Below are 24,535 nucleotides of genomic sequence, written 5' to 3'. Positions count from 1 at the left end.
GAAGAGTACGAGAGGAGAGCGGAGGTAGCTCGACTCCACGCTGCAGCTCAGCAGGCGATAACCGCTGCACATCAGTACGACCCCAACAACTATTATTATGGATATCAGCCAGGCCAGCCGTGGCCATAAACCAACTTAGGCCAAAAGCCTAAGCTTGGGGGAGTACGTATTTCTCACCGACATTACATTTATGTTCACACACACTCATTTCTAGATGTCGGTGCTCATACTTTTTCACTATAATATCCATGCTAGTTTATTTCCTTTTACCTGCTTTCTTCTTGTGTGTTTGTTAAACCTTAAGAAAAACAAAAAAAAATTAGTTGTAGCTTTTAATTAATTTACTTTCCATGCTTGTAGTAGTAATTAAAAAGAAAACCCAAAAATATTTCATGTTCTTCTTTTGCTTGTTGGGAGCTTTCCCATATAAATAGTTTTATTTCTTTTCTTTGGGGGTCAGTAGGAGAAGACCATGATTAAATTGTTGAAGTGGCTCTTATATGCATTATTGTTGATTTAACCCAAAGCCCATATTGCCTTGTCTTCTCCTATTTATTGAATGCTCGCAGATTCCAGCTTAGTCCAATGCATGTACACTCTTATTATTATTCACACCGCTCGGTCGTGCAAGTGAAAGGCAATTATGATGATATATGATGGACTGACTGAGATGAGAAAAGCTGGTATAAACTCGACCTCTTTTGTTTTTGTAAATATGATGAGTCCCTCGTTCTTGATTCAGCTTATTATGAATAAACATGTTTGCAATGACAATTAGAGATCGTAGTTGCTTGTACCATGCTTGATTAGCTATGAGTTATAATGATTTACCTTGTGTGCCAACATGCTATTGAGATGGTTATGATGTGGTATGATGGGGTGGTATCCTCCTTTGAATGATTTAAGTGACTTGACTTGGCACATGTTCACGCATGTAGTTGAAACAAATCAACATAGCCTTCACGATATTTATGTTCATGGTGGATTATATCCTACTCATGCTTGCATCCAATCTTTATTAATTTTAATGCATGTACATGGCTGTTGTCACTCTCTAGTTGGTCGCTTCCCAGTCTTTTGCTAGCCTTCACTTGTACTAAGCGGGAATACTACTTGTGCATCCAATCCCTTAAACCCCAAAGTTATTCCAGATGAGTCCACTATACCTTCCTATATGCGGTATATACCTGCTGTTCCAAGTAAATTTGTATGTGTCAAACTCTAAACCTTCAAATAAACATTCTGTTTTGTATGCTCGAATAGCTCATGTATCAACCAAGGTTGTCCTTATCTTCCGCGTTAGGCGGGTTATTCTCAAGAGGAGTGGACTCCACTCCTCACTCACGAGAAAATGGCTGGTCACCAGGATGCCCAATCCCATGCTTTATGCAAACTAAATCAAAATTAATTCCAAACAAAACTCCCCCTGGGACCTGATGTATGTTGGAGGCACTCGTTGTTTCGAGCAAGCCATGGATTGATGTTTGTTGGTGGAGGGGGAGTATAAACTTTACCATTCTGTTTGGGAACCGCCTATAATGTGTTTAGCATGGAAGATATCGCCATCTCTTAGATGTTACATTGATAATGAAAGTATACCGCTCAAAATACAATTTATCTCTATTGCAAAACCGAGCTCTGGCACCTCTACAAATCCCTGCTTCCCTCTGCGAAGGGCCTATCCATTTACTTTTATGTTGAGTCATCACCCTCTTACTAAAAAGCACTAGCTGGAGAGCACAGCTGTCATTTGCATTCATCACTATTACTCTATGTTGGGTGTGACTAGGATTGGATCTCTTTTACCATGAATTACAATGTCTAGTCAGTCCTTGATCTTTAAAGCTGCTCTGCATTTATGTTTTGCGGTCTCAGAAAGGACTAGCGAGATACCATCTTGTTATATCATATTATGATTGTTTTGAGAAAGTGTTGTCATCCGAGATTTATTATTATGACTTGCTACTTGATTATGCTATTGATATGAGTAATTATGAGACCTGAGAATTATTGCAAATGTGGTTAGTTATGATCTATGCTGAAAACTTGAATGATGGCTTGACATAGTTACAACAACAAGAGCAAACAAAGTTTGTAAAAGTTTTTCTTTCTTTCTTTCAGTTTGTCAACTGAATTGCTTGAGGACAAGCAAGGGTTTAAGCTTGGGGGAGTTGATACGTCTCCATCGTATCTACTTTTCCAAACACTTTTGCCCTTGTTTTGGACTCTAACTTGTATGATTTGAATGGAACTAACCTAGACTGACGCTGTTTTCAGCAGAATTGCCATGGTGTTGTTTTATGTGCAGAAAACAAATATTCTCGGAATGACCTGAAACTCCACGGAACATCTTAGAAAAAATAATAAAAAATCCTCTCCAAAGATGAAGACCAGGAGGCCCACACCCTTCTCACGAGGGTGGGGGGCGCCCCCCTAGGGCGCGCCCCCTACCTCGTGGGCCCCCTGGATGCCCTCCGACGCCAACTCCAACTCTATATATTCGCTTTCGGAGAGAGAGAAATCAGGGAGAAGAAATCAACGCGCTTTACGATACGGAGCCGCCGCCAAGCCTTAAAACCTCTGGGGAGGGCTGATCTGGAGTCCGTTCGGGGCTCCGGAGAGGGGGATTCGTCACCGTCGTCATCATCAACCATCCTCCATCACCAATTTCATGATGCTCACCGCCGTGCATGAGTAATTCCATCATAGGCTTGCTGGACGGTGATGGGTTGGATGAGATTTATCATGTAATCGAGTTAGTTTTGTTAGGGTTTGATCCCTAGTATCCATTATGTTCTGAGATTGATGTTGCTATGACTTTGCTATGCTTAATGCTTGTCACTAGGGCCCGAGTGCCATGATTTCAGATCTGAACCTATTATGTTTTCATGAATATATGTGAGTTCTTGATCCTATCTTGCAAGTCTATAGTCACCTACTATGTGTTATGATCCGGCAACCCCGAAGTGACAATAATCGGGACCACTCCCGGTGATGACCATAGTTTGAGGAGTTCATGTATTCACTATGTGCTAATGCTTTGTTCCGGTTCTCTATTAAAAGGAGGCCTTAATATCCCTAAGTTTCCAATAGGACCCACCTGCCACGAGAGGGTAGGACAAAAGATGTCATGCAAGTTCTTTTCCATAAGCATGTATGACTATATACGGAATACATGCCTACATTACATTGATGAATTGGAGCTAGTTCTGTGTCACCCTAGGTTATGACTGTTACATGATGAACCACATCCGGCATAATTATCCATCATTGATCCGGTGCCTACGAGTTTTCCATATACTGTTTTACGCTTATTTACTTTCCCGCTGCTACTGTTACAATCACTACAAAATACCAAAAACATTACTTTTGCCGTCTTTACTTTTGTTACCGCTACCACCACTATCATATTACTTTGCTACTAAACACTTTGCTGCAGATACTAAGTTTCCAGGTGTGGTTGAATTGAAAACTCGGCTGCTAATACTTGAGAATATTCTTTGGCTCCCCTTGTGTCGAATCAATAAATTTGGGTTGAATACTCTACCCTCGAAAGTTGTTGTGATCCCCTATACTTGTGGGTTGCCGTGGCATGAGTGGAGGTTTGAAGGTACATCCAATAAGTCCGAGCGCTCCTCAATGCGAAGGTCCATAGAGCCAATCTTCAATGTCGGTCATCCATCCAATAGGTGCAACATGTAGACAAGAAGAAGGAGACAACAGTGAAAGAATGACCCATCCAATATGCGTATTTGAGGATGGCTCAAAGGGAAGGAGTTCACCTTTAGGAGACTGGCGCAAAAGTTGGTGTTGCACATCGTGTATGCCTTCGCATGACCAAGTTGTCGCATAATGGCACCGCCTTGTGAATCCTTCAAAATGAAAGAACATGACAAACACTCGGAAAAACAAATGAGGTTAGCGGAAGTGCAAAACCTATCATTCGTGTGGTAAAATACCCAACAAGTGGATGCATCATGCTCATCATAAGAAAGGACAAGCAAGCATTTCATAGTATGGGGGCATATGATTCGAGAACAACCAAATACAATAGGCTCAATCAAGTAAGCATGCATCAGAAGTAAAGTGTCCAAGTCTCCAAGATCAATAATCGTAGATGCAACAATTGGAGGCAAGCGACAATGAATAAGATGTATCATGTGAGAGGCATGAATATATATGTCATCAACCCAAGAAAGCGAGTAAGAAAGGAACATGGGTGATGCAACAAAGCAAGCAATCAAGTGGTTTGAGCTAGTAGTGCGAAGATGCACCATACTAGAGGGAATCATGTCAAGCATGTCATGTGTGCAAATGGTGGTCATGAATAATGCACAAGACATATCACAAGCATGAAGGCAATATATGAGCAAAATATCATCAATGTATTGGCGAGAGGCCATATGTAAATAGCAATGGTACATCATGACTCTCCCAACACAACAAGTATCAATAGCATGAGGCACATGATAAACATGGCAATGGCAACAAGGATCTCCACCAAGCATGCAAATACACATATGAGTAGCATAATGGTGAATCATGGGTAGACGCAAGCAAGGATCACAATTTCATGGCAAAGGCATAGAAGCAAGCATAGCATGCAAAGTGAACACGGTAAAATGAGCATGAAGCGACAAGCGGTATATAGCCCATAGCCATGTGAAAGCCAAGTGAAAGAGATGCGCGTAGTCATTGCGCGAAGAGAGCGGTGGGAAGGATAGTTCACGGGATCCCAAGTCATCTTTGCTCTCAAGAGCTCGTTTCGTCAACTCATGAGATTGAGAGGTTGACGAGTATACGTGAGTACCTACACAAAACAAAGACAAAGGGAAAATTGTGTGTGTGTGGTATATGTACGCATCATCCATCATGATGCGCACATGCAAGTGTTGGTTAGCACAAAATAGCCAATGCTCAAATAAATGAGATGAGTGATATATAAACATGTCATCCATCATGATTGGTTTGTTGTTATGTATAGCATAATGGAGACTCAAATTGTGTAATGCATCACAAGAAATATGTAGAGCATTGTTATTCATGGAATGCATACGGTGCAAGCAATTATGAGAATCATGCAAAGTATGGAATGCATCAAAATCTCCTAATATGTATGAGGAAACTATGGGGGTCTCCTCATGATCATTAATGGAAACATCACACAGAGAATATTGACAACATCCAAAACAATGCATATTTGGAACAATGTGATCATGGCATAGCATAGTAGATGAATTGCACAAATCATGTAAAGGAAGCATGGCAATATCATCACATGAAAAACAAAAGCCAATGACCATCATCTCATCATCTATGACATGAGTGAAAATGGGATTGATTTTAATGGGGCATGCATAGTTACTATGCTGAGATTGAAATGATGCAATATGTGAGATCTCACTCATAGCATATGACAAGTTCGAAGGATTGTCAAGCATGATGTGACCAATATAATTTTCACATGATATCCTATGGAGCATAGCATCACAACTAGGCAAATCAACATGCTCATCATCATATTCATCATAGATAGGTAAGTCATGACATGAAGAAGTCGCACTAGCATGAAGCATGGGAATAGGTGGATCAACATCATGCAAGCAATCATTTGTGAAATAGTCCACTAGTGGGACAAGAGAAGCACCATCACCTATGTTACCTTTGGAGCATCGCTCATGTGTTGTAGGTGAGGTGTCGAAGACCAAGTCATGGTCATCTTCATATTGATGGAACCATGTGGGGGGGGGGGGTGCATCTTCTTCCACCATGGCCATCGTTGTCTCCATTGGAGATATGGACTTGTCAAGGATAGGCATGTCGTCATGTAGGATACCTAGCACCGAAGAAGAAAACACACTCGGAGTAGAGGTTAAGTCGTTAGGAATCATAGTGGCCTCACATGCTGTGTCAACTACCTCACTCACTAAGTGTGGTGGCTCACTCACTCCCTCTTGGATGCTCTCAAGTGTGGGGCTAGTGGTGGTAACACTCATCCTCTCATAGGAAATGCACTCAATGTCACAAATGGTGGAGTCACTCGTATCACTCATGGTGGGGTGGCTCTCCTCACATGGGAATTGGGGCATCTCTTTATATGTGGTGTCGGAGAGATGTTTGTGCAAATGTCTCCATGCTCAATCATGTCGTAGTTGTAGCCGTGGATGAAGGCCGAAGATGGCACATCATCAATCTCCTCTAAGACCAAAGATAAGGTCTCATGTGCGGTCTCGTAGCTTGACTCGGAGTATGAGTCCAATATGGGCGCCGTCTTCATGTTGTTGAAGAGGTTCATGCTCGTCGCCGTGGTCGAATGGGATGGCCCTTGCTCGACCTTCTTGTCACCGTCTTGTTGTTGGAGGCCCATATGATGTGGCACCTCGTAGCTCGTCTCCATGACCGAAGGGAATTTCCCGTGCTCGGCCGTCTTCCTTGAGGGGCTTTCGAAGATGGAAGTGTCTCCCTCGCTCGTAGGTGGTCGCCTTGTAGTTGAAGATGTCGATGTAGGCGAACTCATGGGGAGTAGGCGAAGATGTCGTACGTCCAAAGGCGAAGATGCCTTGATAGCACTTGGCGAAGATGCCGAAGTGGTTGGTGTAGCCGTAGCTCCGTCTTGGTGGTGCTTGTCTCGCGATCTTCTCTTTTGCTCTCGAAGCTTGGCCTTGGCGTGAAGTAGGGCTTGTTGGGACTTGTAGTTTTGCGCTTGGTGAGCATCGTCATGATGATGTTGGCGTTGTCGCACTTGATATCGTAGTAGATGTCGTTCGTCGTCGTCGTGCACAAGATGCTTGAAGGTGACTTGCCCTTCATGATGATGTGTATCACGAAGGTGATGGTGGTCGCCATGGAGATGTGGACGTGGACGACTTGCGCTTGCATCATTTTTGCGCTCCGAAGACTTGTGACTTGCTCGTCGCTGCCTTGAGGATGATGAAGGGGAAGAAGACTTGATCAAGGCCCGAATTTCCTCCATCCTTGCATCTTGCTCCTCCTTTTGTGTGGAAAGCTTGTTGTCGATGTAGTCCCTTTTCCTCTCTTCGGAGTGGCGAATGTCAATGGAGAGGTTCTTGATGCGCTCTCTCAATCTTGATTGTGCACTTTGCATTTGTCGTTGTAGGTCAAAGATTGATGCTTTGGTGATGTAGTTGTTCACGCCATCGTTGTTGTGGAAGACCGGAGATGAAATGCCTTGCCTATCCATCACAATACTCAAGCAAATATGAGTGGGAGAAAGAGAAGAACGAATACCAAATGTACCTTGACCGAAGTTGAAAGTGGATCAATGATTACTCCAATGTGGAACAAGGAAATAGCACAATTGGTACCAATTCTTGTCGGTTTCTCACACCTACACAAGTTAGGCTTATAGTGGAGCTCGGTGAGGATAGTGGAACAAAAAAATTGATGCAAAATGTTAGCAAGAGTCAATAATGTTGAAAGAGATTCACAAATTCACAAGTGAAACAAGTAGACCAATAGCAATATGGGTGGCACACAGAAACACACACACGGATAGATAAAATGGGGTCGTGCAACCAAGGAATGAGCACAAAATGTGGAATCCACGGAAAACGCTCGTGTTGCACAACTCAAGAGAGACGCTAGCACGATTGCTCTATAGGCGGATACGACACTTGTGCACAACCTATAAGATGCAAAATGGATAACTTTCTATCCCAGGTATGCTATGTATGTATGGTTCCCAGTGTTTCTCACAAGGTGATCCAAGATGATCTTATATGCAAGTTGGTATGATGCTATGGCTATTGCTTACGAGCTCTTTGTTCACTCTTTTGCTTAAAAGCTTATTCTTTTTTTGAGTGGCCACTTTTGCACGATGCACAAACCAAGATAGCAATTGTATATATGCGGGAACAAACTTGAGGCACAAGAGATGATATGATGATACCAATATGATATGGTATGTATGCAATGTATGGTGTAGATCACTAATGTGCACAAGTAACATTGCCGACAATACTCAAATGGCTAGTCTCAATAGGCAAGTGACGCAAAATGGGCTAGGGGTTATCAATGCAATGGCAAGGGAATATACAATGGAGGGATACTACGATACCAAGATGATACGGAGGTTACCGTCCTTGGCGATGATGAGTGGCGGTGATCTTGATGGAGATACCAAGATGATGGAGACTCGTCCCTAAGTAGCCGAAACACCTTAGGAAACGGAAAAACCGCGAACTCAAAATCTCAAATGTCAAATGTCCAAATGGTGGTAGCGGGAAAGCGGTGGTGGTTGCGGAAGCTCAATGGGATTGCGGAAATGCAATGATGTATTATGCGAGTAGGCAATGCGGAAGTGGAGGTTAAGGTGATGGACTATACACGGTGTTGGCGTTGGAAGCACGGTCCCTAAGTAGCCGAAACACCTTAAGAGACACAACTCACAACTCAAACAAAATTTGGTTATGTTGGATGGCGGGAGTGTAAAGTAGGCAAAACTATGCGAAATTTATGGTGGTGGTGGTTGATGAAGAAGCAACCGTCCCTAAGTAGCCTAGACACCTTAGGACACTCAATTCAATCCTCAAGCAACCACTAATGTGATGGGGAACAAAACTGGTTAGGTTGCGGAAGTCGATGGTGATGTAGCGGATGATGTGGTGGAAGCCCTAGGGAAGATGCCAAAATTCACAAAATTTGATGGAGTCAAATGGTTTTGGTGGTATTTTTGTTGGAAGGGGGATGTCAAGAGCTTTTCAACGAGCTAAAGAACGTCAAAATCGGAGTTCGGATGAATTAGTTATAGCCGAAACAAAATTTGAGCGAAATCAGTTTTTACAGGTTACGGACGTCTGGACAAGGTCGGATGTCCGGGCGGGCTCGGAAATCCGTAAATTCGGCTCGAGTTAGGGGTTCCGGTCGTCCGGAAAAGGTCGGACGTCCGGTCGGTCCAGGGGCTCCGGATGTTCGTAAAGGGCCGGTCGTCCGGTGGGTCGGGGTCAACGCAAGATGCGAGATGCGAGATCCAAGGCGCGATTTTGGGCAGAAAATGATGATTTTGGGGTCAAAATTGATGAGATTTCGTGGATGGAAAGTGGGAAAAATTGGGGAGATGCTAGATCCACTTGAAACCAAGCAAATCTATGGATCAAATCCAACAAAACTTCATCAAACTAACAAATCACAAAAAAAATTGGGGCTATTTTTGATGGGGATTTTCGAAATTGGGGAAGAACACAACAAAATTAGGCTAGAAAACACAACGAGGAGGATCCAAAATCGTGATCAACGTGGCTCTGTGCCACGCCCTCGATGCGGCTATATCTCCCACGTGTCGAAGCACGACTTAGAGGCATAACCGCATTGAAAGCAATGTCGCAAGTGAGGTAATCTTCACACAACTCATGTAATACAATAGGGGAAAAAGATACATAGTCGGCTTACAATCGCCACTTCACACAATTACATAAATAAAGCATTACATCAACCAGCTACAATCAAGACCCGACTACGGAGCCAAAATAAAAGAAGACTACCCCAAATGCTACACAGATCCCCGATCGTCCCGACTGGGCTCCACTACTGATCAACTAGAATGAAACAACACAAAGGACAAGATCTTCATCGAGCTCCTCCTTGAGCTTGGTTGCGTCATCTGCACGGACTCATCGGGACCTGCAAGCTGATTTTGGAAGTATCTGTGAGTCACGGGGACTCAGCAATCTCACACCCTCGCGATCAAGACTATTTAAGCTTATGGGTAGGGTAAAAGGTATGAGGTGGAGCTGCAGCAAGCGACTAGCCTATTTGGTGGCTAACATACGCAAATGAGAGCGAGAAGAGAAGGCAAAAGCACGGTCGAACAACTATGATCAAGAAGTGATCCTAGAACAACCTACGTCAAGCATTACTCCAACACCGTGTTCACTTCCCGGACTCCGCCGGAAAGAGACCATCACGGTTACACACGCGGTTGATGCATTTTAATTAAGGTCAACTTCAGGTTTTCTACAACCGGACATTAACAAATTCCCATCTGCCAATAACCGCGGGCACAGCTTTCGAAAGGTCAAAACCCTGCAGGGGTGTCCCAACTTAGCCCATGACAAGCTCTCGCGGTCAACGAAGGATATTCCTTCTAGCGGGAAGACCCGATCAGACTCGGATCCCGGTTACAAGACATTTCGACAATGGTAAAACAAGTCCAGCAACACCGCCCGAATGTGCCGACAAATCCCGATAGGAGCTGCACATATCTCTTTCTCAGGGCACACTCAGATTGTCTTAGGTACGGGTAGGCCAGCCCAGAGTTGCCCCTGGTGGCCACCAGCAGCTGACAGGTTGGACCAACACTCAGAGGAGCACTGGCCCGGGGGTTTAAAATAATGATGACCCTTGGGCGCGCGACCCCTAAGGGAAAAGAAAAGGCTAGGTGGCGAATGGTAAAACCAATGTTGGGCATTGCTGGAAGAGTTTTATTCAAGGCGAACTGTCAAGGGGTTCCCATTATTACCCAACCGCGTAAGGAACGCAAAATCCGGGAACATAACACCGATATGACGGAAACTAGGGCGGCAAGAGTGGAACAAAACACCAGGCATAAGGCCGAGCCTTCCACCCTTTACCAAGTATATAGATGCATTAATTAAATAAGAGATATTGTGATATCCCAACAAGTAAACATGTTCCAACGAGGAACAACATCTCCATGTTCCAACAAGGAACAAACTTCAATCTTCACCTACAACTAACAACGCTATAAGAGGGGCTGAGCAAAGCGGTAACATAGCCAAACAACGGTTTGCTAGGACAAGGTGGGTTAGAGGCTTGGTTCGATAATATAGGAGGCATGATAAGCAAGTGGTAGGTATCGCAGCATAAGCATAGCAAAAGAGCGAGCATCTAGCAAAGCAAAGATAGAAGTGATTTCGAGGGTATGATCATGTTGCCTGAAATCCCGCAAGGAAGAAGAACGGGTCCATGAAGAAGACAAATGGACGTAGACGAACGGGTCCTCACAAACGCGACGTTATCGGAACCAACCCGAAGAAGCAAACACCGGGAAGAAGCACACAACATAGTAAACAACCAACACATGAACATGATATGATATGCGGGATGCGGTATGCGATGCATATGCATGATTTGACAAGGAATGATTGAACCTGGCCTCAACATGAAAATCCAAGTGTGCCACTGGAAAGGTGAGGTGATCTCGGTTGAAAACGATATAAAGAACACCGGAATCGGATGCACGGTTTGGAAATGGCAAGCAAAACAAATATGGCACCGGTCTGCGATAAATAGCAAGTAGCCATCTAAATGCAACAAGACAAACATGCTACAACACTCAAACATGGCAACAAACTACATGGCAAAGATCCACTCATGATGCTTGACAAAAGATGAACACTGAGCTACGGCCCATTCATCCATTAACAGGTTCAAACAAGCATGGCAAAAGTGCAATTGGTAAACAGGTCTCAGACTTAGTGAAATTAACACTTGTCTGGAATTTCAGATCAGGTAGCATACTTTGGAGCATGAAATCTATATGCTACAGGAACTTAACATGGCAAAGCAAGGCATGGCATGGAGATACTCAAATAGCTTAACAAAAGTCCCTTAGTGACCTTGAGCCAAAAGGGATCGGAAAATACAATTGCAAGCATGTGAACATGGCAAAAACATAATCAGATCACAAACTTAGTGAAAAACTGGAACATGCAAATCAGACATCAAGTAGGCATGTTTACGAGCTCGATTCACTCACTACAGAGCAAGGCATGACAATCTAAGCATACACCCATCAAGAATACACATTATACAAGCTAGACATGGCAAGAACAACAACATAGCATGCACGGATAAACAACAACATCCTCGGCAAAATTACTAACAAGTAGACAATCTGCCCAGATTCACGAAATAGCAAAAGTAGAGCTCGGTTGACTCAAGCTAGGGTACTTCATAATTGCAAACAAAGACATGGATGGATAGAGCACTACAAGATTAACAAATCATCCTTAATGATCATCCTCAAAAAAGGCACGGATCACTAGGAAACAACATGAACATATGGCATATTGATAAAAACAGATCAAGGACGGTGAAATTCTAAGTCCCTGAAATCAGCATTAACGAATGCACTACTTTGCAAGCTTGAGCTAGTTACCACACATATCAAAAAATACATGGATAGCACCTCTAGAAATATGGCATGGCATATAACAAAACACATGTAGAGCTCAGGGCATATCATGCACACATTAATCATGGAAAAAATGACAAATAGCTATTTGATGCAGCAGATCTGACAATTAACTCAAATAGCTCTCTTTGAATAGCATTTCGGTCATCAAGATGAGCTCAAATGAAAATGATGCAATGAGGTGAAATGATGTACTCTCTGAGACGAACATTTTGATATGCTACATGCACGAAACGGAGCTACGGATGCAAAGTTACGACATGATGAACATGGGCATTTGAAACTAGAAATTTCGGGGACTTAGTTAAAATCGCAGACAACAAAAATATGGTGAGAGTTGGATACTAAAGTGTGCTCAGGGCGAGGCTTAGCAGGACGCTCACCAAGTGGGCTCGGCCCAGGACGATGGAGGACGAGGCGGGCCGGAGGTGGGGTTGCTGGGCCAGGGAGGCTGGGCTGGACCGCGGGTGGAGCGGGCCGGACGCGGGGCCCACGCGGGGGTCGTCGGCGTCCTCGCGCTCTGCCGACGTAGAGGACGTAGGGCGGCGGCAGCGGCGGTTGCCCGGCCGAATCTCGCCGGATCCGGCCCGGAGCTGCGAGCTGGCGACGGCGGAAAGCGGATCCAGGCATGGCGCCCCCGGATCCGGCGACTACGAGGCCGGACGGCGACCGGAGCGGCGTCGCGCGAAGAGCAGGCGAGGCGGCGGCGCGCTAGGTTGGCGGCGCGCCCGGCGAGGCAACGGAGGCTGTCGGCAGCGCTCGGCAAGGTCGGATCGGTCGGCTCCGGCGAGCTGCTGGCCGGCGGCGGCCGGAGACGAAGCCGGCGCGGAACTCCGGTAACGCGGGGACGGCGGCGGAGGCACGGGCCTCCTCGGGCTCGGCGCGGCCCGGGGCGGGTCCGATTCGGGCCTCACGGGCCAGCGGCGAAGTGGGGCGGCGCGGGTGCTGACGTGGCGTGATCTGATTGGACGAGGGGCGGAGGCGGACATGTCCCGCGGCGGAGTGGACATGTCCGGCGCGCGGAGGAGGAAGATCTAGGATTAGACCGCGAATTTCGGAGGGGATCACATATTTATAGGTAGAGGGAGCTAGGAGAGTCCAAAGGAGGTGCGGTTTTCGGTCACGCGATCGTGATCGAACGACCGAGATGATGGAGAGGTCTTAGGTGGGTTTTGGGCCAAAATGGTAGGGTGTTGGGCTGCAACACACACGAGGCCTTTTCGGTCCCTCGGTTAACCGTTGGAGTATCAAACGAAGTCCAAATGGTACGAAACTTGACAGGCGGTCTACCGGTAGTAAACCAAGGCTTCTTGGAAAGTCTCGGTCCAATCCGGAAATGTTTAACCCCCACACACGAAAAGAAGGTAGAAATGACCACCGGAGGAGATAGGAGCGCCGGAATGCAAAACGGACAACGAGGAAAATGCTCGGATGCATGAGACGAACATGTATGCAAATGAAATACACATGATGACATGATATGCAATGCATGACACGCAAGCAATGACAAGGCAACAACAACGAATAACTGGACGACACCTGGCACATCGGTCACGGGGCGTCACACTCTGACACCAAGATGATGTAGGGTGGAATCCTAATTGGCGATCTTTCACGAAAAGAGCGGATCCCGCGAAGAACACGAGGAACACCAGGGGAAAAGGGGGGAAACACAAGAGGAAACACTAAACCAACACGTAAGTCACACATGTTCTAGATCCTTGAGTACATAAGGAAAGATACACGATCCACGGACAACTAAGGACGATACAAGGGTAGCCGGTCTTCTCCGTGAGGAGGTCTTGAGTTCTTCCCTAAAAGGGGTCTTGAATCCGCTTGGGGGATCTTCTCCGGTGGAGGCTCGAATCTCCGAGGAGAAGGTGCCCAAGTGGATGAGCAAAGCTCTCACACAAAATATGAGCTAATCCTTTGCTAACTCTAACTAGAAGAAGGTGGAAGAGTATATATAGTCTAGGGACACAAAGGGGTAAGTGGGGGATACATGGGCCTCGGGCCCGATCTCTATGCACACACAGGCGCCGGTTGTCCGACAGGTACCAGACGTCCGGTGGCTTGCGAGGCTCCGGTCGTCCGGTACTTGTCGGACATCCGGCGTTTCAGCCCGGTTGAGGTGGCATCGGATTTTCGGGGGCGGTCGGACGTCCGGACGCTGGAGTGTGTCGGACGTCCGGGACTTGTCGGACATCCGCTCATTTGGCTCGGGTGCAGGATCGTCGGTCGTCCGGTCCGGGTCGGTCGTCCGGTGGGTCTTCAGGCGTCGGACATCCGGTCCCGGCCGGTCGTCCGGTGGCTGGAGCTTCTTCCGTAGCCCTTCTTCTTGTTCCTCGTGCTTGGTGTCCTCGCCTTCTGGTCCATGGGCTTCCTCTTGGTTCCTGGACATGTATAGCACACAAGTTTGAGGTAGTAGCCATGTCTCACATGTGGAAAGTGAAAGTTCGGAGAGGAGCGAGTTCACCTTGTGTCCAATGGTGTATAGTCGAGGTCCCATCTTATGTATCCTTGGGGCTTGGAGAATAGTCAGAGTGTACATGGGATGAACGTGGGATGCTCCGCATCACTTCTAGAGTAGACAGCACATGGTTGAGCAACAGATATGAGAACAATTTCAGAGCAGTTAACTTCAGAGCTATGTGTTACCTCAAATTTCACATATAGCCAGCAAATTACATCACTAGATTACACCAAGGAAAATCTGTAGCTATTCATTGCAAAACTCCAAAGAAACAGAGCACAAACACAACAGCCCAAAATTTGCTTGCAGTGAAGGTCCTGCAGCCAGTTCACTGAAGAAACAAAAATCATTTCTTTCACTTCCAGGCGCACGCTCACTTCATTGTCAGGCTATGATGAGCTCGTTTGTGAGGCGGGCGTCAATGATGAGGAGCTTAGTAGGATGATCGGCGGCATCGAGCAGAGAAGCACAACATGGAGACGACGACCCTGGGCGGACGAGCCGGTGGTGAGGCAGAGGAGAAGGTGCTGCTGGAGGAGACGACGTAGGGGTGAAGGATTCGATGGGCAAGCGTCGGGGCGAAGGAGATGGCGGGGCTGCCGGTGAGAAGTGAGGCGGTGGCGGGTCGAGAGGAGATCGTATGTATCAGGAGCACCCGCTTGATTTACAATGCCTGTGTGATAGGCCCAATTTGTTAGTTTGCGTAATACGAGGATTTGAGTGGTGCGTTGGTAGTTAGCTTATAAGTTGCGATTTTGTGAAAAATTTCCTTAAAAGCTGGTGTAAACTATTATAAGTGTCCCTAAAGATTGTGTTGTGTGCAATTCACTCGGGAAAAAAAATCTCGTTGCTCTTTTTTTTAGAACATCTCATTGTCCTTCCTACGAAGCCTTTTTTTTTTCTCAGGCCTTATATAATGGGAGGTGCTTAAAAAGATGATTAAAAAAATAAATCGAGTTTTTTCTGAAGCACCGGTACCTATTTCTATAGGAAAGACGCTTAGTTAAGCGTCTACCCTGTATAAAGAAACACTGATGCTTAAAAAAAGTCTGATTTATTTTTCTAAGCATCTTTCTAAGCATCCTCCGATTGTATAAGGCCTCACTGACCCTCGCCTTCGCCCCAAAACCCTTGTTAGCCTTCCTTCTCCAGCGGCGGCGGCAAAGGCGGAGGCGGAGGATCGAAGATGATCATCCCGGTTCGCTGCTTCACCTGCGGCAAGGTAAACTCCCATCACCCCTCCATCCACAACACCCTCATGTACCCTTTCTCCTCCTCCCTTCCGGCGTTCTCCGGTGCCTCTCGTTCTTGCGTCTCCGGCATAGCCTGCTTGGCCTCTTTTCGCTAGGGGTTTCTTCGATTCGCCGCTCTCTCGTGCTCCCGTCGGCCACCCTTTAAGGACGCACGCCGCGGCTTAGGGCACATCGCCTCTTAGGGTATCCGCACTCTTCTTCTAGGTTTATGTGGTGGTATGCTTCAAGATTTTCTCATCGATACTCTCGAATAATCAAGTGATGTTTTATCGTATATAGTCGCTAGCTGTTTGTACCCAAGATTCAACACTAGGGTGTAGTTGTTGTGCGGCACAACAATTTTTACTGAGAAGTATTCCATTTAAACTTCTGTGAACAGCTCTGCATGTTTTTTCTTATCTACATATTCATATAATGCATCGGGAGAACTCCTTGCCTTTTATCTAAAGAAAGAGATCAGCTCACAAGTTCAATTTGTATGCTTGGACAGGTGATCGGGAACAAGTGGGACCACTACCTCGATCTTCTCCAGGCCGACTACACTGAGGGGTAAGCATTTATGCATCCTGGTTCCTGTGCTGCGGTTTGATTGTGCATATTGTACTGGCTCTGCCTTTGATCCTGTTTTGGTGGATGAGGCCTTCAGGGAGCCTGCATTTGCAATGTCGGCTTCTTTTCGTTTTTAGCTACAATGGAACATGTTTCACTTCTATGTGAGGAAGTTATGCACATAAGTGTGATACACTAGTATGCTGTATATCTTGTGACGTACATGGTGCACCACCGAACACCGTAGCAGACCTGATCCATAATGAATGAGCACTGAAAACTGGCTGTGTCATGCATCTTTTGATGCATTTGGGGTCCCTTACTAGTGTGGTGCTTCCCTGTTTTAGATATTTCGTAAGCCTTGTACTTGCCATTTCACTGAACTGTCACTTTGACTGGGATGTGTGGAGCAGTTAGAATTATGCCAGTGTTAAACCAAATGGCTAAGTCTGGATGATAGTTGCTATGTTTACATCCTATGACGTGTTTTTCCCTGTGTTCAAAATTTACGTAACTAGGTACTTAAGAGTATGGCGGTGTACTAATCTTTGTAGTCTTTGCCAAAAAAAATAAAATTCACCTTTTTAGCCATGTGCACACTCATACTCTGCATGCTGTGTCGTAATGTTATGTTGGAATAATATTGTGTATCTAGTAAATGGACGCTAGAAAGACGAAAAAATAGAAGCTCATGATGAACTGTAAATTTTATTGCATGAGATTGTATTATATTTTATTGTCTGACTTAGCGAGGTACATGGAGTATAGTAAAAAATGTCATCAGATTAGCCATATGTACTTGTCCCTTACTCTGCATACCGGTTGACAATGAAATGATGTTATTGTGTAATGGTATGCTGTTTCTTGGTAATGAACACTATAATGACAAGACAAATGTTCATGGTGTAAAATTGTAAATTATATTACATACATATTGGAGTTACCAACTTATTGGAGTCTACCGTTGAGTGTGGCTGTCTGGCTGGGGTGCTTGGTTTCTGAAATGTTGGAATCTTTGCTGCTTTGTGTTCCACCTGGACATTTGTGTCTATGTTTTTCTTCCCCATGCTTAAGGCCCAGATAATCACTATTGACACTTAATCTATGTATATCCCAATTGGTACTTATTTGTCAATACAGTTCCTGGAAAATAGAGGAGCATCTTTATCCTACCTATTTTATACTTTTCCAGAGATTAGAATTATTAGAAGGGACATTGGTTATGGTTTATTAGATAATTTTTATTGTTAATATTGTATATCATGTTTAAAACTGATATTCCAATCTTTCTGCTGTTGTATGTTGTTAGGGATGCTCTGGATGCCTTGGGCTTGGTTCGCTACTGCTGCCGCCGTATGCTCATGACCCATGTTGACCTCATTGAGAAGTTGCTCAACTACAACAGTAAGTTGATGCTGTTATGTAACTTTGTAAGCTATATTCTGCTTCCTTTGTTATTTCTTTTGGAACTGACACTTGTTCATTTCAGCCCTGGAGAAGACGGAGACAAGTTGAAGTTAATTGAACCCATTCTGCCTCGAAGCCTTTGTTCCTTTGTACTTTTCAAGATGCAGTTTCTTATGTCAGTGCTTAGGAGGTGCAAAATGCGAGGTCCTGAAATGAAGTTGGTTTGTTCATGAATCTCCAAGGACTGTTAGTGTGACCATGCGTTTCTACTAGTAATAGAGTATTAACCAACAAGTCTATGCATTCTCCAGTTTCAAACTTATTAAGCTCCAAGCGTTGAACATGTTATTCCTGTGCTTTCTGTTGGATCTTGTTGGTTGTGGGCACCCATGGGTATCTTAACATTGAATCGTCACTAGTGATATGCATTGAACTTCCACATGTACCTTCATGCTTGATATTTGTTTGTTTTCTATTCCTCTGATGATATCGATGTATCTAAAATCAAGATAGATAACTATTGCGGTTTTGAGCACATGCAAACAATGCTCATCGATGATTTGTTTGTGACTGCTGTTAAATTGAATTATCATCCATTCATCCACTTGTTGACCTAGGTGGTAATCATATTGCAAGGGTGTCATTCCCATCGGTGTTGACCTATAGTGCAATCATCGTACTATTCATTGATGCATGCATAATTGCACATGCTTCTCTTAGCGAAGCCTCGTTGTATGGTAGAGATGCTCTGTTTTCGATGGTCGTGCTTGTTTATGGTGATGCTGCATCCATAACATGTTCTCGTAGGCCTAATCATACAATCCACCTCTATCATTTCCGTTGACCTGCGAATTCCGTGGAACATCCCCAGGGATTAAGATTAAGTTCACGCTGCTTAGCACAATCATGAAGTTTTATTTAGTGTACATGTATTTCTGTAATAGGCGTTTAAACCGGGTAGTTCAATCAGAGACATACACATCAATTTGAAAAATCCCTGAAAAATAAGTTTGAAAAAGCATCTACAGTTAGTTCTCACCATAACGGATGCATAATTTATTCTAGAACCAGAATTCTCCATCGATGGGTATTGTTTGGATGGGCAGTATTTTTCTTGGGATCTTATGTGTTCATTTCAAATTTCAGTAAATTCGGAACACTTGATAGAAATACCCACATCCAAACAAGGGTTGTTTGCATGAGTAGTATTTTTTTTTTTGTTGCGAAGTTGTAATTCTATAGTTCCCTCCCACCCAGTATCATAGAAACTTCAAACTGGAATGTATACAATTTTCTCCTTTGGTCCTTGGAGGAGAATGGTACAGATGTTGTAACAAATCCATGAATGACTAGCTAGATGAAACATGAAAACTGTACAACCACCCTACTAACTAACTAGAAAGAGAAAACTCAACTCAACATATATACACATAAACGAAAGAATCAAAAGAATTCCTGATGATCTACACGAAAATCCGTGCACTCCCGCCATGGTTGGAGCCTCCGTCTTCAGTCAAGCTGGACGACCGGCTCCACCTCCCCTTCATGTACTCCTCCAGCGACATGTTGCCGGCGATGAAGTCGACGGCGCAACCCATGGAGGCGGAGTCGTCGTCATCCTCCTCGTCACCCCCGTCGAGCAGAGCGAGCTTGATGTACGACTGGATGTCGTTCTTGTCCGGCGAAGCAGCCGCACTGTAATAATCTTCGTCGCCGTGGTTGTCGTCGCAGGCGTTGGGCACGCCTAGCTGCGACCTCGCCCACTGGACGGCGTCGCTGTCGCCGTCGAGCAGCTTCAGGACCTGAACAAGTTCAGACGGTACCATGTGTTGTGAGCAGCTAACGATCGATCGATCGAACAAGACGACCAAGTAAAATGGAGATGGCGATAGTAAATCTTACGTTTGCCATGCTAGGCCGGCCTTGCGGTGCTCGACGGATGCAGAGTGCAGCCGCGAGGGCCATTCTCTCCATCTCGCCGGCGTTGTCGCCGTCCGTCGGAAGGCTCGGATCGACGAGCTCTGTCAGCTTGCCACCTTGCACGGCGGAATTCGCCTGCCCAGCACAAATTAGATTAAAGCACCATTCACGATTGTTCCACTTCTTGATGATTAAGAATTTAAGATGCTGTAAGATAAGATACTTACCCACATCACTATGCTCTCCTGGCCCTTGGGGCCACCGGAGCTCACCGGCTTCCTCCCGGAGACGAGCTCCAGAAGGACCACCCCGAAAGCGTACACATCCATCTTGTCGCTGACCTTGCCGTGCATGAAGTACTCAGGGGCCAAGTACCCGAAGGTGCCGGCTAAGTCGTCGCCGGTGACCTGCGCCGCCGCGTCCGCCGCCCACAGCGCGAGGCCGAAGTCGCACAGCTTGGGTTCGCAATCTTGGGAGATGAGGATGTTGGAGGACTTGACGTCCCTGTGAACCACCGGACGCTTGGTGTGGCCGCCGCCGTGGAGATAATTGAGGGCGCGCGCGATTCCCACGGCCACCTTGAATCTCTCCGGCCAATCTAACCTTGAGCCCTTGCATTCTTTCTCACCGTGCAAGATCTCCTCCAGGCTGCCTCTGCGCATGTAGTCGTAGACCAGCATGAGCTTGCCGCGCTCGGCGCAGAACCCGACGAGGGCCATGGCGTTCTTGTGGTGGACGGAGCTGATGATGCCGATCTCCGCGGAGAACTCCTTCATCACCTCCGCTGAAGATTTCAAGACCTTCACCGCCAGCTCCTTGCCGTCTTCGCCACGGCCATTGTAAACATGGCTCGCACCACCTTTCCCCACTACCCGCTCTGCTCGAGAAAGTGGGTTCAACGTCAGCAGAAGCATAAGAAGATCGGCTGCGAATGACATTCAGAACTGACAATGAAATGTTGCATGGTGTACGTACCTGGGGAGAAGTCAGAGGTGATCCTCGCAAGATCACCGTAACTGAACATGGTATACATTGACGAGTACTTGTCTCTGATCGAGACCAGCTCCGCTGCTTCCTCGGTCACCGGATACGGCGGCTCTGTCAAATCGCTTTTTGATTGAGAGGTCGCCTGGTAATCGGAAGTTTTGACTGAACTGGCTGGCGATAGCAGTGAGCACCGGCTTGGAAGCCGCATTGCCCACTCAACCACAGACATCTCCGAACACTCCGGCGAGGCAGGCATGATGTCCTTCCTTCGCAATGGCCACCCGGCAGCCACCTCCGGCAGTTCCCGCCTGTGACATGTCACCGGAGTTGGTGGTGCTGCCGCTACCTTTGGCGAGACGGGGGCGCTCATCGACATTGACATGTTCCGCTGCAAGGACCGGCGATGGCCGATGGATGAGTCATCCTTAGTTTTCTCCCCAATCGTCGCCGCTGCGTCGAGTATCTTCCGGTAGATTCTTCGTGGTGTCTCCGCCACCAGAGAATAGTTTCTTCGGGGTGACACTGCAGCATAATTTGAACGTCATCAGCCAATTTGAAAATTCGTACCCCCCAAAAAAGGCGCAGAAGAAACTTTATGGGCAGCATACTTGTAGTGCAGCAGTGGTTGATCTCCTCCTGTATTGCGTTCCCATGGTACACAACGGCGCCATTGCTGACCGCAAGAACCGTGCAGCTCTGCGGGATCCTCTTGGCGCAGTACTTGGCCACAACGGTGGCAGACAATCTGATGATATGATAGATAAGAAAACAATGTAACCATTTGCTTGCAACATGCGAATCGATGGATGAAACACCAGAATGTGATGTGCAGGAGCAGGAGTGGTTATATGTACCCGAGATGCCTAGAGTTCTTGGTGATCCCGAGGATGAGTTGCGCGGCGCCGTAGGAGACGGCCTCGTTTACCAAAGCCCTCTTGACGGATGATCCATGGCAGACCCTGAGCTCCAGGCTGATCTGATGGGGAGAGAAGGCGGTGAGGAAGCAATTCTCCGGCCAAAGAGGCAGCAAGCAAGAAGAGAGGGGCAGGTACCTCGTTGAGATTGCAGAAGCCGTCGTACGCGCCGAGCACGGAGGCCAGCGAATCGGCGGCTCTGCTCCTCTCATCCGGCCCGAACCCGTCGGCGGCTCCGGCGGTCGTGACGTGGAGGGCGACAACGCGGTCGCCGGCGGCGGCGGCCTTGGCCAGCGCCCAGGTGAGCAGCTCCCTCCCGGCCGCGTCCCTCCGAACCGCCACCAGCAGCGTCCTCCCTCCCCAGCCGCGCGCTGGCACTCCCACCGGCGGCGGCGCGCACCGGGTCCTCGACGATCTGTGCTTCATGCTGCCGACGCCTGATCAAGAAGCAAGCACGCCACACGGACACAGGTCACCGAATTGCCCTGCTGCCGAATCTCGAGCCGACCCGTTTGCTCTGCTTCAGTTTGTTGGATGGATCGGAGACGGAGGGAGAAGGACGGTGGGTGTTGCGTTATATGGTGGTGGCGCCATGCCCATGCGGATGCGGGTAGGCTGCGCTTGCCGTCGCCGTGGCATCCAAGCTGGCTGCGCGGGCGGCGATTCTTTTAAAAGCGGGAGTAGAGACTTGAGTTTTACTAACAGTGACGGAGGCAAGATTTTGCATCCGCGGGAGCCATCCGTGGTGCGTGGCGTGCGATTGCATCCACCCGCGCCGCCGTGGATTTACTACCTGTGCGCAGCCATTCTCTTCTACCACTTCTATACTACTTCTATGGGCCACGGTGTTGACTAGACTAGCGGTTGGGGCACTTTGTCCTCAATTCCAGCAACAAAACGATGTAATACGTCTTCCATTATGGGATGGAGAAAGTATTTTGATACGTTTATAGAATGCAATATTGGGATCTTTGAATTACTTTTGACGGGAAAAGGCAGAAGTTCTGCCATTGCATTATAGATCGGAAAGAATTACAGAGTTATAGAGAAAGGTGAACTGAAGTTCTAGAGAATCATGATCAGATAGGGGCTGACCACCCCACTACACACAACAACTACTCCCGAGCTGCCTCCTGCAGGAGGCCAATCTCATCCTTCACAAGCTGCAAAATGGTTGGGACCTGCGCATTTGTCGCCTGGAAAACGCGACGGTTCCGCTCCTTCCAAATGTTCCAGGCAATGTACACAGCAAAGCGGACCTGCTCGTGGCGCGCATCCTTGGGAACACCGGTGTTGATTTTGCGCCACCAAGAGCGGATGGAGGTTGCACCCAGTGCAATTTCAGCAACTCGCAAGTGCAAGCTTCGGGCAGCAACCCATAGCTCTTGAGCATAGGGGCAAGTAAGTAGGAGATGCAGTGCTGTTTCCGGAGCCTGGTCACAAAGCGGGCATTCCGGGCTGTGAGGCCACCCACGACGATCGAGCCTGTCGGCAGTCCAATTCCGATTTTGCAGTAGCAGCCATGTGTAAAACTGCACTTTGGGCTCAACTTTTATCCTCCAGACCGTCGCCAGGTGTGGTTGTTCGATGCGGCCAATGAACTGTGCTTCATAAGCTGACCTGTTAGAGTAGGATCCGTTGCTTGATCGGTTCCAAGAGATCACGTTTCTATTATTATTTAGCTATACCGTCTGAACCTTCTCCCACAGTGAGATGAATTGGTGGATTTGATTTTCCGCACTCATCCGTTGAGCGCCTCGCATCCATCTTCCCTCAGTCAAGGCTTCCGAGACCGTCAAGTTCTTCCTCCAGGCCAGCTTAAAAATGTCAGGTGCGATGTCTCTTGGAGATTCTCCCGCAAGCCAACGATCGTGCCAGAACCGGGAGATTTGCCCATTCCCAAGAGTGATTGAAGTGCAAGCGTCAAAAAGTGCTTTGTCCATGCGATCACAGGGAACCTGCGTTCCCTTCCAAGGTCGCTCAACCAAGTCCCACTCACACCACAACCAATGTAGCCTTAGCGATCTGCTGTACAACTTGATGTTCTTGATGCCCAGGCCTCCAAATTTCTTGGGCGTGCAACATTGCTTCCAATTGACCATACATTTCCCTCCGCTAACCTCCTCTTCTCCGGCCCAAAGAAAGCTTCTTCTGAATTTGTCTAGTTTTTTTGAAGCCCACTTGTCCGCAGCGAAGCAAGTGAGGTAATAAGTCGCGATTGCAGTGAGCATCGAGTTAATCAAGGCTAGTCTTCCAGTCCTATTCATCAGCTTTCCTTTCCACGGCTTGATCCTCGCCCTGGCCTTGTCAAGAATGGGTTGCATCTCTGCCTGCCTCGGCTTCCTTGTACTGAGTGGGAGGCCTAAATACTTGCATGGCAAAGAACCCTCCGAGCCCCCAAAGTCCACCAAAGTTTGTGCATGGTCAGTATCATTGCATTTTATCTTGTAGGCTACACACTTCTCCAGATTAACCATTAGCCCAGAAATGTCTCCAAATCTTCTCAGAATCCGTTGAGTGGCCGCCACTTCATGTCTCCTTGGGTTTAAGAATAGTGCCGCATCATCTGCATACATGCTAGTTCTGATCCCGACAGCCTTCCGCTTGATCTGGGAAAGGATTCCTTCCTCGGTGGCCTTAGAAAACATCCGTTGCAGTGGTTCCATCGCTAGGATGAACAACATGGGTGAGAGGGGATTGCCCTGCCTCAAACCCTGCCTGTGGGAAAAGGGGGTTCCTGGGATTCCATTGAGCAAAACTCTGGAAGTTGAAGAAGAAAGCATAATGGCCAGGAGATCCATCCAGCGCTGCCCAAACCCATAGCCCTTCAGAACATCCAATAAGTATCCCCAATTGA

At 46.9% G+C, this 24,535-nt stretch overlaps 2 protein-coding genes across 2 annotated transcripts; one reads left to right on the top strand and one right to left on the bottom strand.

The window, feature by feature from the left end:
• Positions 1-15,719: 15,719 nt before the first annotated feature.
• Positions 15,720-18,413, top strand: LOC119300794 (DNA-directed RNA polymerases I, II, and III subunit RPABC5). The gene is made up of 4 exons (XM_037577682.1): positions 15,720-15,870; positions 16,392-16,450; positions 17,760-17,854; positions 17,940-18,413. Exons 1-4 carry the CDS (start codon positions 15,835-15,837, stop codon positions 17,963-17,965), a joined length of 216 nt encoding a protein of 71 aa, XP_037433579.1. The 5' UTR covers positions 15,720-15,834; the 3' UTR covers positions 17,966-18,413.
• A 697-nt stretch (positions 18,414-19,110) lies between these two features.
• LOC119297156 (probable receptor-like serine/threonine-protein kinase At5g57670) lies at positions 19,111-22,174 on the bottom strand. Its single transcript, XM_037575051.1, has 7 exons — positions 21,817-22,174; positions 21,619-21,740; positions 21,373-21,509; positions 20,753-21,286; positions 20,005-20,654; positions 19,760-19,912; positions 19,111-19,659 (listed from the first exon to the last, which is right to left on the bottom strand). Exons 1-7 carry the CDS (start codon positions 22,102-22,104, stop codon positions 19,321-19,323), a joined length of 2,223 nt encoding a protein of 740 aa, XP_037430948.1. The 5' UTR covers positions 22,105-22,174; the 3' UTR covers positions 19,111-19,320.
• Positions 22,175-24,535: the final 2,361 nt, after the last annotated feature.

The sequence above is a fragment of the Triticum dicoccoides genome, chromosome 5A (assembly GCF_002162155.2).
Source record: "Triticum dicoccoides isolate Atlit2015 ecotype Zavitan chromosome 5A, WEW_v2.0, whole genome shotgun sequence".
NCBI classification, from domain to species: Eukaryota; Viridiplantae; Streptophyta; class Magnoliopsida; order Poales; family Poaceae; genus Triticum; species Triticum dicoccoides.
This window is presented reverse-complemented; position numbering and strand designations above follow the sequence as displayed.

Bases quoted from the DNA above. Each gene is read 5' to 3' on its own strand.
- LOC119300794 (XM_037577682.1), top strand. From the start codon at position 15,835: ATGATCATCCCGGTTCGCTGCTTCACCTGCGGCAAG. The intron at 15,871-16,391 runs GTAAACTCCCAT...ATGCTTGGACAG, and splicing joins GCTGCTTCACCTGCGGCAAG to GTGATCGGGAACAAGTGGGA. The intron at 17,855-17,939 runs GTAAGTTGATGC...TGTTCATTTCAG, and splicing joins GAAGTTGCTCAACTACAACA to CCCTGGAGAAGACGGAGACA.
- LOC119297156 (XM_037575051.1), bottom strand. From the start codon at position 22,104: ATGAAGCACAGATCGTCGAGGACCCGGTGCGCGCCGCCGCCGGTGGGA. The intron at 21,510-21,618 runs GTACATATAACC...TCATATCATCAG, and splicing joins AAGAACTCTAGGCATCTCGG to ATTGTCTGCCACCGTTGTGG. The intron at 19,913-20,004 runs GTAAGTATCTTA...TGTGCTGGGCAG, and splicing joins AGGAGAGCATAGTGATGTGG to GCGAATTCCGCCGTGCAAGG.